The sequence below is a fragment of the Argentina silus genome (assembly GCF_951799395.1).
Source record: "Argentina silus genome assembly, chromosome: 4".
Taxonomy (NCBI): domain Eukaryota; kingdom Metazoa; phylum Chordata; class Actinopteri; order Argentiniformes; family Argentinidae; genus Argentina; species Argentina silus.
In genome coordinates, this window is record NC_139658.1 from 6,352,918 (window position 1) to 6,369,540 (window position 16,623).

Genomic DNA, 16,623 nt, shown 5'->3' on the forward strand with positions numbered 1-16,623 from the left:
AATGTCCCCACTGAGTTTGAGTGCAGTGGAGCTGTTGTAGGTCGCTCTCACTGACTGCCACCTTTTGCAAAAACATCAATTGAATAAGATAAAATAGATCAATGATTATATCAAAACCAAAGAACCTGATATATAGTGATATCTCACTCTTTGTGTGGAGTGCCACTTTATTAAATACTTTTTTTTAACAAATGTACTGTGATGCCTATGGGCAATAATGTATTGTAGGCCTATATATTTTTAAGCTTTATAGAGAAAAAATGTGCAGGTTCAGAGCTCTATCGCCCTCTCTGTTCATCAGTCTACTTTTGCCCTCACACCACTCCTCTTCTCTTTCCATACTTGGCAATGCCTTACTTACTCCATTGCGATTGGCTGTTTGAGAGAAAGAGTAGAGTGACCCGGATGTGCAATCGTCGCTTGTTTTCTCTCCCCGTCCCCCTTCCTGTACCCCGGTTGAGGAAGTGATTTCGCTGACAGGGCTGGGTTCCGTGAGGGAGGCGAAAAGAAACATCATCTACTTGCTGGGGATAAAAACAACAATAGTACAGAAGAACAAGTCGTGCAAGCACAATTAAACGAAAGTGTAAACTCATCGGTGAAATCATATTTCCCCTCTGAGATCGCCACCGAACGCCGCAGACATGGTAAGGGGGCCGCGGAGACGAGCTGGAGGAATGGGGATGGGGTAGTTTTGGTGGGGCTGCTAAGGGATGTTAGCTCGCTAGCTACCTTGCTAGCTGCCCTTTTATAGGAAGTGCTGTGTTGCGATTCGATAGTGGCATTTCAAAGACATCAATTACTCCAACGCCGTATGTCAGCTAAACAATTTAGCGTACTGGTAACGGTAGTTTGAAATCGTCATCTAGCTTGCCACCTTCATTGCTCACAGCGTAGAATAAAGTTCCAGGATGTTTTGGATTATCATAAACTAGTTCGTGGATTAGAAGGGGTCTCTCTCCCACTCACCACCCCCTCCTCCGGTAAACACACACCCCATGGTTAAAATAGTACAAGCGCCGGGTTGCCTGTCGCTAAAACCGGCCTGCTCCGCCCATTCCCACCCATGGATTGAGGCGACGTGTATCCACGACTCCCAACTTTTCTCGGACCATGGTTTGATATCGATTTATGGGTCCAGATAGGTCTCTTGTTGACAGTACTGACATTGCTTCTATTACTTGTTGTAACACATTGGATAGAGATCACCGTTTTGCTACCATAACGTCACTTTTTAAACATACATTTTATTATTTGGAAAAACATTTTTTAATTTTCTTCCACGTCATGCACTATTTTACTTCGTGCAGACGTGCACCGGAAGAAAGACAGAAGAACACTAGTGTCACACAGGCTTATTGCACGTTTGATGTACAACTATATTTTGATCCTATGTATTAATTGAATATCATTAGATTTGCAGTCGTTTGTTGTCAGCCTTGTCACTCTTCACCTGACTAGTTGCATTCTCACTGTTTTGCACTCCTCCACTGACCATCTCCCTTTTAAAAGTCTCACATAATTGAAATGATTTCTTCTGTATGGTTCAAGACCAGATGGTTTGCTTCCTCAGCCGCCCACTCTCTCTCCCCTGACCTCACCTCATCCATCCTGTTGGCCCAGCCTCATCGCCTCCACTCGGCCCCCGGGGTAGTGGGTCTGTGCCAGTGTTTACATCGAGACAGGGGCGTCGGTAAACACAGTGTCAGGGAGTGTAGGTGTTAGATGGACAAGACTGATTCATCGACTGAGAACGTTTTTGAAGCAGCCTAAATACAGTACAACCCGAAAGAGTGTTAGACGGCGTGCAGGACATGGTCTGAAAACCCCTGCTGTGTTCAGGAGAACCCTGAATAAAGTTTGTTTAGGGAAAGAATGATTCGTGATTCCCCTCTAGCCAGCTGCTCATACCATACATGGCTGTATATGGCGGTAGATGATCTTGATTATTTCTGTTGACCAGGCATTGAACCTTAACTGGGTGATGGGCATTGATTGCGAGTCCCAAATATTCCCTCTTAGTCTACTGTTGTGGGGAAACAAAAAAATCCCTAAATGTATATTTAGTTTCCCTATCGTTGTCACGTAGGCAATTTCATATTCATCTCATTTCTGAATTGCCAACACAACACATTCTAGGCTAGTATAGGCTATATAGCTAGTCTGAGCATCTATCAAACCTCTTAAATGCCCTATTTGACCTAAAAAACCGACCCAAACTAAACTGCTTATAACATTAGAAATATGATGATCAGATGCAAAAGCAAGATGCCATCTGATAGGTAACACCTTGACATTTTGTGTGGATATGCTCAGATTAGTTCAGAATAACTACACATGACAAGTAGATAAAGTAAATAATAATGAAATTAATAATGAAATGAAAGCAGAATTTAGGCCCAATTATGGGCCCGTGGAGCTTAAGAGGTTGGTTTCACTGGATGAATGCCTGATCCGCACTCAGAAGACACATGCTCTAATCAAACTGCCTGGAGGTGACATGAAATTGTTAGTTTAACCGAAAGTTATCATCAATACAAGTTTTGTGATGCTTTTATGACTCATTTACAATGAAATGAATAAGATTTAAATCACACAAAAAGTTCTTGGAATTATTCTTCAGTAGACTTTCATTACCTTTGTAGCAACAATCATAGTTATTGAACATTTTTGTTGACCCCTCTGGCATCCCACTGTATTAGGTTACAACTCCAGACTTATCCCAACTCCAAATCTTCCTGAATATTTCTTAGTGGTTTCATGTTGTAGCTGGCCTGTCCTGCCGTGCACACTGATATCATGCCCCACTCTACATATTTAAGTGAGAGAACACCCTCAGGGAAGGCTTAGCAATGTGGCCTTGTCTGCTCTGCTCCCCCCAGTTACACACAATTCCCTGTACTACCACTAGATCGCCTTAGTGAAAGCGTGCTTGTGGAGGAATCAGTACATTTTCTCTAAAATGAATAAAAAATTAAAAAAAACAAAAACATTTTTCACAACCCAAGCTTTGACAATTCTTCATGTGCTGGAAATGCAGTTGTGTGGTCTCGCCTGTGCGATTGAAAAATGTTGACATTTTTGGAAATGTAAAATAACAGGCCTTGGTAATCAGTCAAGTTTTTGTTGGGCCCCTTATGTCTAGGCCTATATCTAGAACCCATTCCCATCAAGGTATCTGATGTTACACTTACACACCAGTGATTTCAGACCCACAAATTGGGAAATACTGCTGTAAACCTACATGATATCACATGCCGGATAGTTAATAGCTATTTAGGAGTAAATCCAGAACTTCCTTGCTCAGGCTACTTATTTTTACTTTGTTAATAACTAATTTGACTGAAACTATGACTAGTGCCATAGGAAAAGTGATGGTTGCTGTAATGCAGGATGCAGTGTTTGTTTGCCGGAGTGTGAATGCTCCCTACACCTCTGTGCTCACCCCTCTAGTATCCAGCTACAGTATTTAACATGCATCCATCACTGACTGCCCCCTCAATCTGGTGTGGACGTGTGGGAGCTTTTTGCTCTGTTGTCATCTCTATAACAGTCAAAGTGTGGTACTATTTTGGTACATCTGGATAAATTGCATTGATAGTGATGCATTAAAAGGATTTAAATCCGAATCCTTATCAATGAAATGCTGCTGAAAATAGTTCAGTACTGATAGGCTAATGAAAGTTAAAAAAAAATTGTGCAAATCCATGAATTATTGTGATTTAGCAGCTTGTTAAGTGCTTACTGTGTCAACATTTGTGTGTTGAAGTTGGTCTCACCCACTGTCGTGTCTGTGTCTCGTTTCAGAATGACCAACAGCTGGACTGTGCTCTGGACTTGATGAGGCGTCTGCCTCCCCAGCAGATCGAGAAGAATCTTAGTGACCTCATCGACCTGGTGAGTCACTGTCTGATAACACTCAACATATTTACATTTATTGGTTCAGTAGGTGCTCTTATCAACAGGAAATGTATAATACAATCTGTCACAATATACACACACACACACACACACACACACACACACTGCTTAACTGCCAGTTCTGTATTTGATGCCTCATCTCAGCCTGACAGATGAAGCTGAATCAGACAGAAATCAAACCACACTTTCTCCAATTGTTTGTTGTGCACCTTTTTCTATGTACATATCCGTCTTTCCCTCCAGACCCCCGCCTGCTCCCCTTCCTCTTCTCTCCCCTTTGACACCTTTCTCCCCTGGGCTCCAGCTCTCTCCTCGCCCGCTTTTATGTGTCTGGTTGTTAGCGGTCATTAGCAAAGCTGCCAATCACTCTTGGCACGGGCACATTTGGCTCCGCCTCTTCCTTGCTCTCTCCTGACTGTTTTGAATCACCTGAGTTCACCCCCTCTGTCGTCCTCTACCTCTCAATGTCCCTCGTCATTCCCTTTCACCCTTTCTACCTCTGTTCTACCCTCTCTACTTCTCTTTCCTCCTTTTCTCTACCTCTGTATCCCCCCTCCTGCCACCGTCTGTCTCTGTGTCACTGTCGGTTGCCAGGTGTGTGGGGCTGTGTCAGGGGAACAGGGCTGCCTTTGTGTCTGTGTGTTCCGATGGAGGGTGGGGGGGTCCATGTCAGTCTGTGGGAAGTAATTTGTACCCCTTTATCCCTGCAACTCTGTTTCCCTTTGTAATACCTTCAAATAATGTCTCTCATCTCCCTGTGTTGCCCCTCTCTCCTCCAGTTAGCAACTCTAATCCCGGAATAAGGAAAAAAACGTCTTAACCTTATTTTCACCACACATTTATTCAAGGATATCATATAGCAGGTTCCTCTTGTCTTCTCGTCTCATCTGTTTCTCACGCACACTGTGCTCTCCCTGGCTGCCCATGCAGTCTAGCCCTCTTTCTCTCAGCATAGTTGGCATCTATTAAAGGTGGATTGAATTGCCAAAAACAACCTCTTTGTCTTTCAGTAAACCCACGGCCCCCACTCCCCTGCAACACACACACACACACACACACACACAACCCTCACCCTAACTGAGTTTTTATTTATTCCAGTGTTGTTTGTCTATTTGTGTCAAGGAAAGTGTGCTGGTGGGGTGTGCATATAGAGTAGTGTTAGTTAGGCCTGTGACGGTCATGGAATTTTGGGTAACGTCTGTTGCCATGCATATAATCGCTATAATCGTCATAACCGTTTCACAACATGGACACAACTCATAACGCATGACAGAGCCAGAATAACCTTGTGGGCAACCTCCTGTTGCTATTACTTAATAACTAATGAACACATCCAACGTTTTTAAGAAGATCTATGTATTGATTCAACAGAAAGCAAGAACATCAGGCATAAAATAAAGTGCACACATATTTAACACATTTTACGTAAATAAAATAACAGGTAGCTGCCGCTTGATGAATAGAAAAATTAGAAGCACAAAAGACACGCTAAGCCTTCCGTAGTCAATGCAAATAGACTGTTGTGCGTGTCCTTTGATAATAATAGTCTAAGAGAGCAAAAATAAATACGTGCTATTTATTAGGCCTCTTCCTTTACGTTCCGTGCCAGGAATACAAGCATATTTACGCCGTCCACCTTGAGGCAAGACGTATTAAAAACTCTCTGAGGCTGTGCTCGTTGCGCACATCAGTGGAGTCCAGGGGCTCTTCTTGTCTAAGATGACTTGGTTTTGATTTATTCAGGCCTACCCCCCCCCCCCCCCCCCCCCCATCATGTTGGTGAAAGCTCTCTCTCTCTGCATCTCTGTGTTCAGGTTCCTAGTCTGTGTGAGGACCTGCTGTCCTCTGTGGATCAGCCCCTAAAAATCGCCCGCGACAAGGTAGTGGGGAAAGACTACCTGCTTTGTGACTACAATAGAGACGGCGACTCCTACAGGTGTGACCTATAACTACAGCCCTTTAACTTCCCTCCCACCAACACACATAATTTCCATATTCTCCTTCTCAGGAACTAAACTTGTCAGAATAATAATTATGGCAGTAAATAGTATGCTAATTTTCATCTGCAGTCTCTGGGAAGGTTAAAATGGATACAAAACACCATCAATCTACCAGACTAATAGAAATATTACATAAACAATTGTGGAGTTGTACAGACAACCTTTTGGTTACATTGGTAACATCACCACTGTTCTCTCTGGTTCTTTAGATCCCCATGGAGTAACAAGTATGAGCCTCCCATCGACGATGGCGCCATGCCCTCTGCCCGCCTGCGCAAACTAGAGGTGGAGGCCAACAATGCGTTCGACCAGTACAGAGATCTGTGAGTACCAGTACGCCCCTAGCATTACACCACCAATTAAGCCAGCACAGAGACACATCAGCACCAATATAAAATGTGTATGGCACTAGAAAACCAGTACTGTCCATGAGAAACATATCAGCCATGAACAAGCTATCCTTATATCAGAGACACGTCATACAGTAGAAATGTGATTAACAGCCTCACAGTATTACCGTAATATCACAGTAATAACACAAGTGTTATTATTTACATCCCCATGACCTCTGTCTGACCTCTGTCTGTGGCTGGCAGGTACTTTGAGGGCGGGGTGTCGTCTGTGTATCTCTGGGACTTGGATCATGGCTTCGCCGGGGTCATCCTCATCAAGAAGGCTGGAGACGGATCCAAGAAGATCAAGGGATGCTGGGACTCCATCCACGTGGTGGAGGTGCAGGTGAGGATGAGTGGGTGACGGTGGAAAATGTAAACTGATAGATAGATAGCATAGCCTCTCGAATAGTTTTCCAGAGAACAAGATATGCTACGTAGTGGCATAAATAACAACGTGGTAGCTTGATGTATGAACATAGAATGTTATCATGATAGCGTGAATGGTTTTATTGTAAGGTAATGATAGTTAAACTAGGTCAAATGTTCACTTGTCATGTCATTGATATATTCCCCTGTCACGACCCCCTTCCCTGCGGTCTGTGTGTCTGTGCTGAATGCAGGAGAAGTCCAGTGGACGTACTGCTCACTACAAACTCACCTCCACTGTGATGCTGTGGCTCCAGACGACCAAGACGGGCTCCGGCACCATGAACCTGGGTGGCAGTCTTACAAGACAGGTGTGTGTGTGCGTGTGCGTGTAATGCCCACAAGCAATCTCTGTTGGCTTCTTTGCTTCCTTGTCTCACATGTACTCCTCTACTCAAGTGTACAACCCCCCATTACCTCGTCCCTTCATGCTTCTCTTCTTACAGATGGAGAAAGATGAGACGGTTGGAGAGTCCTCCCCACACATCGCCAACATCGGCCGCCTGGTGGAGGTGAGTGGAGCTGCAACCCTACCCCACAAATGCGCAAACTCTTGTGCATGTTCAACCACTGATATGATTGACTATATATGTCAGGCTGAGTTCAATGTATGCTGTAAGTTACAATAAGATCACTGTAGTATATTGATGACACATTCATGAGTTCTGGCCTCTGTGTGTCTTTTCATGCCTCAGGATATGGAGAACAAGATTCGCTCCACCCTCAACGAGATCTACTTTGGGAAGACCAAGGACATTGTCAATGGCCTGAGGTATTACATGTCCTTACACACTTCCACTCTTCAGCATATTATATTCGTTAAAAAAGTTCTCATTGGTTCCCTTAGGTGTTTAAGTTGCTGTAGTCACTGCAGCCCCACAGAATCAGGTTATCTTAGCTTCCTGGGCTGAAGAGAAACTACTGGGCCTGTGAATACACACTCTTACCCACATACTGACAGTTATAGAGTGATCGTTGGTGAAGAGAGTAGATAGGTCTAGGGTTTTGAGTTTTAATTGGTGGAACTTCTCATCTGAATTGTAGGTTTCAGTTATATCAGTTCTGATGGATTGTATCAGTCAAACATTCTCATCAAGACTGGAACTCCCAAGACTTCACAGTCACCCTTCTGCTTTTTCAGTTTTACTCCTTTTACCCTGACCTGTCTTTATCCTTGTACACCATATTTCTCTATCTGTTGCCTTTTGTTTTTATCTTAGATTTCCCCTCATTTGTCTCATCTCCTTCCCATGTGTATTTACCTCCCACTTATTCCCTTCTTCATTTTCCTCATTTTCTACCCTCTACCCCCACCCTCTCCTTTCCCCTGTTTTACCCCTGCTTTTTCTATCTTTTATTTTATATCCACTCATCCAACCACCTCATTTCCCTTGCCAACCTCTATTGCTTCCCTGTCCCTTTTGTTGTGCTCCTCTTCCTCCCTCCTTGCCACCTCTCCACTGTGCTCCAGATCTATTGATTCTTTGCCTGATAACCAAAAGTACCGGCAGCTCCAGAAGGAGCTGTCTCAGGTCCTCACTCAGCGCCAGATCTTCATTGACTAGGGCCAGAGGTACAGCCTGGCATGGGAGAAGTGTGTGTGTGTGCCTGGGCACGTTTGCGTGCACGAATTTGAGAGAAATTAGGCAGGCATGTATGTGCATACGTTTTTGTATGCTTGCATGGTGTGCGGTTTTGTTTGCGTGTGTGTGAATGAGTGTGAATGAGAACCCATTGCGTCCCCCAGTTTTTGTTTTTCACTGAACGTTTATAGCAGCTAAGCCAGTAGTATACCAATATGCAGCATATCAGCAACAAATGCATGAGGAGAAGCTGTAGATGAACTTACCAGACTAAACATTAACACTTTGCTCTCAGGTAGTGTGTGGGGCGTCTTATTGTTATTTAACGTGCCTTAATCCAACCGTCTTCCCTCTACAGTGAGAGAGATTTGGAGACAGTGTGATTATCCTCACCTCTTACTGTTTCATATTCAATTTGGTTTCTCTCACTCTTTCTCTCTGTCTGTAATCTATCTAAACCATTCTCTTCTCTATCGACCCATCTACGCTTGCTTTCTCACAAACTCACTCTTGTATAGTTTTTCTCTTTTACAACAACTGTATTTAATAATGCATACACTCACTTTTGCTCTCTTTTGTTGTCTCTGTTACAGGAGTGTTCAGACCCTGGCTGACAAGTCGAAGCAGGAGGCTCTGAAGAACGACCTGATGGAGGCGCTCAAACGCAAACAGCAAAGCTAGAGTTGCTATTGTTCTTTTTTCTGTGTCTCTCTCTCTCTCTCTCTCTCTCTCTCTGTCTGTCTGTCTGTTTCTCTCACACTCTCCACCTCTCTCCCGCCATCTTTTTTCTGTTTTTGTTTGTACGTCTCTCCTTCCCTGTATGCCTGTTTCAGTGCTGCACTCATTTGTGGAAAACAAAAAAAAAAGGAGAAAATGCTTAGCTTTTTATTTGTTTTTTTTCATGCATTGTTTTGAGGCGTCAAATTCTCTATGAAGCCATTCATTTTCTCTCTCTCTCTCTCTCTCTCTATCTTGTGTTCTGAATAATATGATAGTATTATGACGGTTAATGATAATCTTACAGTGTGATGGCAATGTTTATAATCCCTATAGCTCTCACAGTTGGTATGTCCTGGGTCATTTTAAAATGAATGCCAACCGCCCTACTCAGAACTCGGACAGGGGCACAGACTAGGCTTTACTGTAGGCGGGGTAGGCTTGGCTAGGCTATCAAATAGTCATTATTTACACCAACTTTTTTTTTTCTTGCACCCATTATATCAAAACGTCTATGCCCACCCCCCTTATATATCTGTATGAAAATATAACTGTCAATATAACTGTCATTTTACTGGTTGATGTAGTGGCGGGAGGGAGGGGGTTGCTCTAGATTTGTATTGTTAAGATTGGTCAATGGTTTGCTCTTCATCCCACTCTATCCGCATGCGTGAGTCTGGAGAAGCATGGGGCTGAGGAGATTGAGATAAAACATGGGGATGGACTGTTAAATTCACTGTGTATACCCATGTCATAATGCCCCCTCTTACACTGTGTATAACATGACGATTTGCATCCCCCTCTCTATGTTTCTCTTTCCGTCTCTTTCTCTCTCTCTCTCTCTCTCTCTCCGTCTCTCTTTGGTCTATGTTGGGGGTCACAGTTTGTCTTTGCGTCTTGTCGGAAGCTTCTGACTGTTTTCGTTTTGGGGGAGGAATCTTTTGTTGTATTTTGTTTTGTTTTTATTTTGTAAAGCTTATGATTCATATTGTATTAGAGCCTCCAGCAACAATAAAAACAGTAAAAAGCTACAGTTGTCTCCTATTATTTGAATATTTTGACATTTTCTACGTCAGCATCATGTCCTTGTCAAAAGTCATAGTATTGTCATTATGTACAGTAAAGTACAAGATGGAGGTCCTTTATTAGCCACACAATCGAGGTGGTGGAATTAGTTTGTGGGGGGTCGCACTGCTTTCACACACACACACAGTCATGAGTCAAGACATACAGTACTCATTGTACACAACATGATGTACAATGAGTGTGCAAGATGCAGTAAGGTGTTCAAGACCACCAGGTCATTTTACTTTTAAGTCATTTAGCAGATGCTTTTATCCTAAGCGACTTACAATAATGTCTAAAGTTGGTCACAGTGATTGTAGAATATGTTTTAAAATATAGATTGATGTATCTTATCCCTACAGATTGATTATGGCAAAGAAGAATAAAAGCATCAAGTCTCATCCCATGGCACGTGCTCGAAATGGGTTTCTCTGATTCCTGTCTGCAATAACACACATTTACCAGCAGGTGTCAGGAAAGCAAAGCAAATGTGGTTCACACTTGTTTTCACTTCGCAATGTGGAGATCAAAATACAAGAAGGCGAATCATTTTGTGACCACACCATAAGTCATTGATGATGAATAGACAAAAGCATAACCTATTTGAGATCTGATAAATATATATTTAAATCCTTTTTGTGTAGCTTTGAAAAATATCAAAGTGGCCGTTTCAGACAATGCAATACAAGTTGGTATAAACCTGACTGAGAATAGGGTTAGAGTTAGCATCTTCTGAGCAGGATCCAGAAAAGTATGTTTTGATTAAACTTGATCCAATAGTAGGCTACTCCTCAAAGTGTGATGTTGTCTGTTGGCATTTAACCTGACCGGTACAGTACTGTTCATATTCCAATGCAAAACAGGCAATGATGGCATGAAGCATCTTTCAATTGTGTAGGAGAATGGGTAGTGTAATTTCACCAATATGCTAACAGAAGAGACCTTTTACGCAAGACAGTAAGGGAAACAGTATTTTATCTGCCTTGAGGATGTGAACTGTCACAGATGCAGAGTTTGAGCTGTTGTTACAGTGTAAATTGAGGTTTAATGCAATAAACAGACGTTTGTTCATCCTGAGTCCTTGATACATTAGACTAGACAATATAATTGAATCATTTGCAAAACTGCCTCTGTAAAAACAACAAATGTGTCTTCCACAAGGGGACCTAAGAGATTGGTCATCTCCTCAGTGGCTCCAGAAAGGCCCCTTTACAATTTTCTCTCTCTCTCGCTCTCTTGCTCTCTCGCTCACACACTCGCACACATACACCCACACACTCACTTACTCTCACACACACACGCACGCACGCACACACACACACACACACACACACACACACACACTGAAACAGGTTTATGATAATGAGTAGCCTCCAGGCGCAGGGGTAGCTAGGAGCCATTTTAATCATTTACGTGAACGGAGTGGAGGTGTCGGCGTGTTTGGATGGTGAGAAGCTTTGGCAAGGTGACTGCGGTTTCTCTTCTCTCACTGTTCAATTGGATTAGCTACTGTGGAGTAGTGAAAGCATGGATACGCTGCAACAAAAGGGAACGACCAGACGGAAAGTTTAAGGGAAGGCGGCAGTAATTACGTTCAAACCGGGTGAACATTATCGAGGAGCAATGCCCGTCATTAAGTGGGATTTGTTGTTTATTATTTTCGGGTGGTTAAAACTAATTTCACTGTCGGATGGTTACAGTGTACACATCAGTGAGGATGCGGAGCCGGGGACACTCATAACACAAGTGGAACAGAGCGGGGCATGCACTTTGGATCAGGTAATCGCTCCTAAATTCTCAAAGACCTTTATTAAAACCGATGCCCCGGCGGGTATTGTGTTTGTTTCGGACAATATAAATTGTGCCTCGCTCCGCTCCAACCCTTTTCCCGTGTACACTATTGTGGACTGCATAAACAATGTCCCCGGGTCTAGGCACCTTCTCACAAGCCAATACGATGTGCATGTCCACGGCAGGAACTGTTCAAATAAACATAAAAGGAAATCTCAATGGGACTTGGAGATAATCAGTTTGTTTAATACACATAGTCATCAGCCAGAATGCCACGAGGCTGGTTCTGCACTTCTCCCAGTATGGGCTCTACTACCCGGCTCCCTTAACCGCGGCATTACGCACTGCAAGGTGACCAAGAGCTCCGAGTTCTACTTCTCGGAGGGGCAATTGTTTGTGTCTCATACGCTGTGTCTGAAGCACGACTCACTCGTTGAACTAGACTTGCATTGTAACCAATATACAGCAAATGAGAAGGAGGCTAAAAGTAACAGCATCTCAGTGCACTGGCGAGTGGGTCAGGGCTCCTTTAGACAGGGCCACTTGGGGAAGTTATTAGAGAGGGCTGCCCAGTCTGAATCAGGCATTGTGAGCAGGAGGAAGAGGAGCATCAACAGTAGCCCCCAGTTCCAACCCCCCATGTACCAGGTGTCTGTGCCAGAGAATAAGCCAGCTGGAACCCCTGTTGTTATTTTGAAAGCAGTAGATGTGGATGAGGGGGAGGCAGGTAGGCTAGAGTACTTTATAGAGGCTTTGTTTGATAGTCGCTCTAATAACCTTTTTGTTGTGGACTCTATCAGTGGAGCTGTCTCTACTGTGGAGGTGCTTGACCGTGAGACAAAGGATACACATGTGTTCCGTGTGACCGCGGTTGACCATGGCATGCCCCGTCGTACGGCCATGGCCACCCTCACCATCACAGTTAGTGACACGAACGACCATAACCCCGTTTTTGAGCAGCAGGACTATAAGGAGAGTGTTAGGGAGAATCTAGAGATAGGCTATGAGGTTCTGACCGTCAGGGCCACAGACGGGGATGCACCTGTCAACGGTAATATCCTTTATCGTGTCCTCAACAGCAATGGCTCCAATGATGTGTTTGAAATTGACCCCAGGTCTGGAGTGATCCGCACCAAGGGCCCAGTTGATAGGGAGGAGGTTGAGGCCTACATGTTATTAGTGGAGGCCAATGACCAAGGTCGTGACCCCGGTCCCCGCAGCGCCACAGCAACAGTTCACATTCTTGTTGAAGATGACAACGATAACGCGCCTCAGTTTAGTGAAAAGCGTTACGTGGTGCAGGTGCCAGAGGATATGACTCCTAACACAGAGATTCTGCAAGTGATGGCCACCGACCAGGACAAAGGTAGTAACGCAGTGGTTCACTTCAGCATCATGAGTGGCAACACCAGAGGCCAGTTTTACATCGACGCCCAGTCAGGCAAGATGGACCTGGTGAGTCATCTGGATTACGAGGCTAACAAGGAGTACATGCTGCGTATCCGCGCTCAGGACGGGGGACGCCCGCCGCTCTCCAACATCAGCGGACTGGTAACAGTGCAGGTGCTGGATGTCAATGATAACGCTCCCATTTTTGTCAGCACCCCTTTCCAGGCCACTGTGCTGGAGAATGTGCCGGTAGGTTACTCCATCCTTCACATTCAAGCTGTAGACGCAGACTCTGGCGACAATTCTAGACTTGAATACCACCTCATTGAAACCACACTCAACTGCCCCTTCTCCATCAACAACAGCACAGGGTGGATTGTTGTAGCGGCTGAGTTGGACAGGGAGAGTGTGGACTTCTACAACTTTGGGGTGGAGGCACGTGATCATGGCCAACCAGTCATGTCCTCCTCTGCTAGTGTTAGCATGACTATCCTTGACGTCAATGACAACAACCCAGAGTTCACCCAGAGGTCATATAACATGCGTCTCAATGAGGATGCTGTTGTGGGAACGAGCGTGGTGACCGTGTCTGCTGTGGACCAGGATATCAACAGTGTGGTGACTTATCAGATATCCAGTGGAAACACAAGGAACAGGTTCTCAATTACTAGCCAGAGTGGAGGGGGTCTCATTACACTGGCGCTGCCCCTCGACTATAAGCTTGAACGCCAATATGTCCTGAGTGTCACCGCGTCAGATGGCACGCGCTTTGACACTGCCAAGGTGTTTGTCAACGTCACTGATGCCAACACCCATCGTCCTGTGTTCCAAAGTTCCCATTACACTGTCAACATTAATGAGGACAGACCTGTGGCCACCACTGTAGTTGTGATTAGTGCCACGGATGAGGACACCGGTGAGAACGCACGCATCACCTATTTCATGGACGACAGCATCCCCCAGTTTGACATTGACTCAGACACTGGTGCTGTCACCACTCAGATGGAGCTGGACTATGAAGACCAGGTTTCCTACACACTGGCCATCACAGCCCGAGACAATGGCATTCCACAGAAGTCTGACACCACCTACTTGGAGATCCTGGTGAATGACGTCAATGACAACTCCCCACGGTTTCTCAGGGACCATTATCTTGGCTCTGTGATGGAGGACGTGCCAGTGTTTACCAGTGTCGTTCAGGTCTCTGCTACAGACCGAGACTCTGGGCTCAACGGACGTGTGTTTTACACCTTCCAAGGGGGAGAGGATGGTGATGGAGACTTCATCATTGAGTCCACTTCAGGCATTGTGCGCACATTACGTCGCCTGGATCGTGAGAACATGCCCATTTACAATCTACAGGCCTTTGCTGTGGATAAAGGTATCCCTGCACTCAAGACCTCAGTAGATATTCAAGTGACCATTTTGGATGTGAATGACAATCCCCCCGTGTTTGAGAAGGATGAGTTTGACATCATGGTTGAGGAGAATAGCCCCATAGGTCTTGTTGTAGCACACATATCCGCCTCTGATCCAGACGAGGGGAGCAATGCCCAGATTATGTATCAGATAGTGGAGGGAAATATTCCTGAGGTGTTCCAGCTGGACATCTTCTCTGGTGAACTGACTGCCCTGACAGATCTCGACTACGAGACGCGGGCTGAATATATCATTGTTGTCCAGGCCACCTCAGCGCCTCTGGTCAGCCGTGCCACCATACACCTCAAACTAGTCGACAAAAACGACAATGTCCCAGTGCTCAAAAACTTCCAGATTATTTTCAATAACTATGTCACTGACAAGTCAAGCAGCTTCCCTACAGGGGTGATCGGGCGCATCCCTGCTCATGACCCAGACGCCTCAGACCAGCTCCAGTACAGCTTTGAGGCAGGGAATGAGTTGAACCTGGTCATCCTCAACCAGAGCACTGGAGAGATCCGCCTGAGCCAGGCCCTGGACAACAACAGACCCCTCGAGGCCTCCATGAAGATATCTGTGTCAGGTGAGACCATTCTACAGTTTATTTATCATCTACATCCCTACATGCATTCTCAATTAAAGTTAATATAGCCTAAATGTTATGCAGAGTGAAGGCTGTACCACAGATCCATTCATTCTGTGTGTTTGTTAGTCCAATTTTTTGTCGTTTAAGGACAATTTCTAGATACATTACAGTGTTTATAATACTGTGATTCTCATGGTGAAGTAAGATTTGAATTATGTGAATTTCAATGTTATAACAATTATACAATGTATTGGCTCTCTCAGCTTCCATGTCTCAATATTAAACTTTCAGTATTTCAATATTAATCAGGTAAAATTAACATTCAGTGCATCATATGTGTTAGCCACCTCAAGCCATATGTTTGATTTAGAGGGAGTAGCCATCCAGAAAGTTCTTTGGATTATTCACAAAGAATTTCAACTGGGGATAGATCTGTCAGTGCATGTTGTTTCTTTAGGTTCTGTTGAGACCCACTTCTCTGTTATTTATTTTGTTTGTCATCTTGTTAAAGAGCAGGCTGTCCTACACAAGCCTGATGTAGATCAACGTGTTGTGATGAATTTAAATAGCAGTTTATCTAAGCATGTCTGTAGCCGGATGGCCTGGTCCTAAGGGAGTCACACACCAGTGCGTAGAATGAACATTCCCTATAATTGCCCAGCATAAAACCCCCATTTTCTGCTAGTATGAAAGCTTTAATTCAATTATGGTCTGTTTCATAGTAGATGATGAGGAGGAGGATGATTGATTTCGAGGATAAACAAATCTTAACACATTGTAATAACTGTTATACACAAACAGGGTGAGATGATTTTTCATTCAGAGAATGATGTTCATGGAAACCTGTGCATTGTCTCTACTAACCTGCTGTTTGTCTTAATTGAGTCTGCACTCTGCCCTTATAATTTCACCTGTCGGCACAAATTACAGAGCATTTAATTTTCTCCAGAAATGTGACTGAACCTGAATCGCTCTCGGGAGAGAAAGATTTGTGACGCTTTCTGCGAGCTAGTTTATGACACAGTGTGAGTCATAGTTCTGTAGATCTAACTCCTCTGTGACCTTGGTTTCAATTAGAAGAGAGAAGCACTACCACCAGCAGCAACGTCTAATGGTATTTAATTGAGGGAAAAAATAAATTCAACAAGGTAGATAAAAACGTGGCCCTCATTGATGGATCCAGATGTACAATAGTAAGTTTTTCAGTGTCATTTCATTCTTGGATTATTTTGAATATAAATGTAATATTCCTATTTTGAGCTTGTTGCTTGGCCAATGGATAGGCTAGAGTTGGTCCTGAGTGCCATATACTATATGGGTCAGCCTGGGTA

General features: G+C 44.2%; 2 protein-coding genes across 2 annotated transcripts in view; both read left to right on the forward strand.

The window, feature by feature from the left end:
• The first annotated feature begins 447 nt into the window (after positions 1-447).
• capzb (capping actin protein of muscle Z-line subunit beta) lies at positions 448-10,073 on the forward strand. Its single transcript, XM_083667515.1, has 9 exons — positions 448-647; positions 3,808-3,897; positions 5,736-5,857; positions 6,131-6,244; positions 6,518-6,659; positions 6,937-7,053; positions 7,189-7,254; positions 7,438-7,514; positions 8,919-10,073. The coding sequence occupies exons 1-9, from the start codon at positions 645-647 to the stop codon at positions 9,004-9,006; spliced, it is 819 nt and encodes a 272-aa protein (XP_083523641.1). The 5' UTR covers positions 448-644; the 3' UTR covers positions 9,007-10,073.
• A 1,657-nt stretch (positions 10,074-11,730) lies between these two features.
• Positions 11,731-16,623, forward strand: part of celsr2 (cadherin, EGF LAG seven-pass G-type receptor 2) — a gene marked incomplete at its 5' end in the record, with an annotated part of 49,202 nt that continues 44,309 nt past the window's right edge. The window contains one exon of the mRNA XM_083667502.1: positions 11,731-15,289. Coding sequence (XP_083523628.1) covers positions 11,731-15,289 — 3,559 coding nt within the window. The remainder of the gene's footprint in view (positions 15,290-16,623) is intronic.

Bases quoted from the DNA above. Each gene is read 5' to 3' on its own strand.
- capzb (XM_083667515.1), top strand. The intron at 6,660-6,936 runs GTGAGGATGAGT...TGCTGAATGCAG, and splicing joins TCCACGTGGTGGAGGTGCAG to GAGAAGTCCAGTGGACGTAC. The intron at 7,255-7,437 runs GTGAGTGGAGCT...TTCATGCCTCAG, and splicing joins ACATCGGCCGCCTGGTGGAG to GATATGGAGAACAAGATTCG.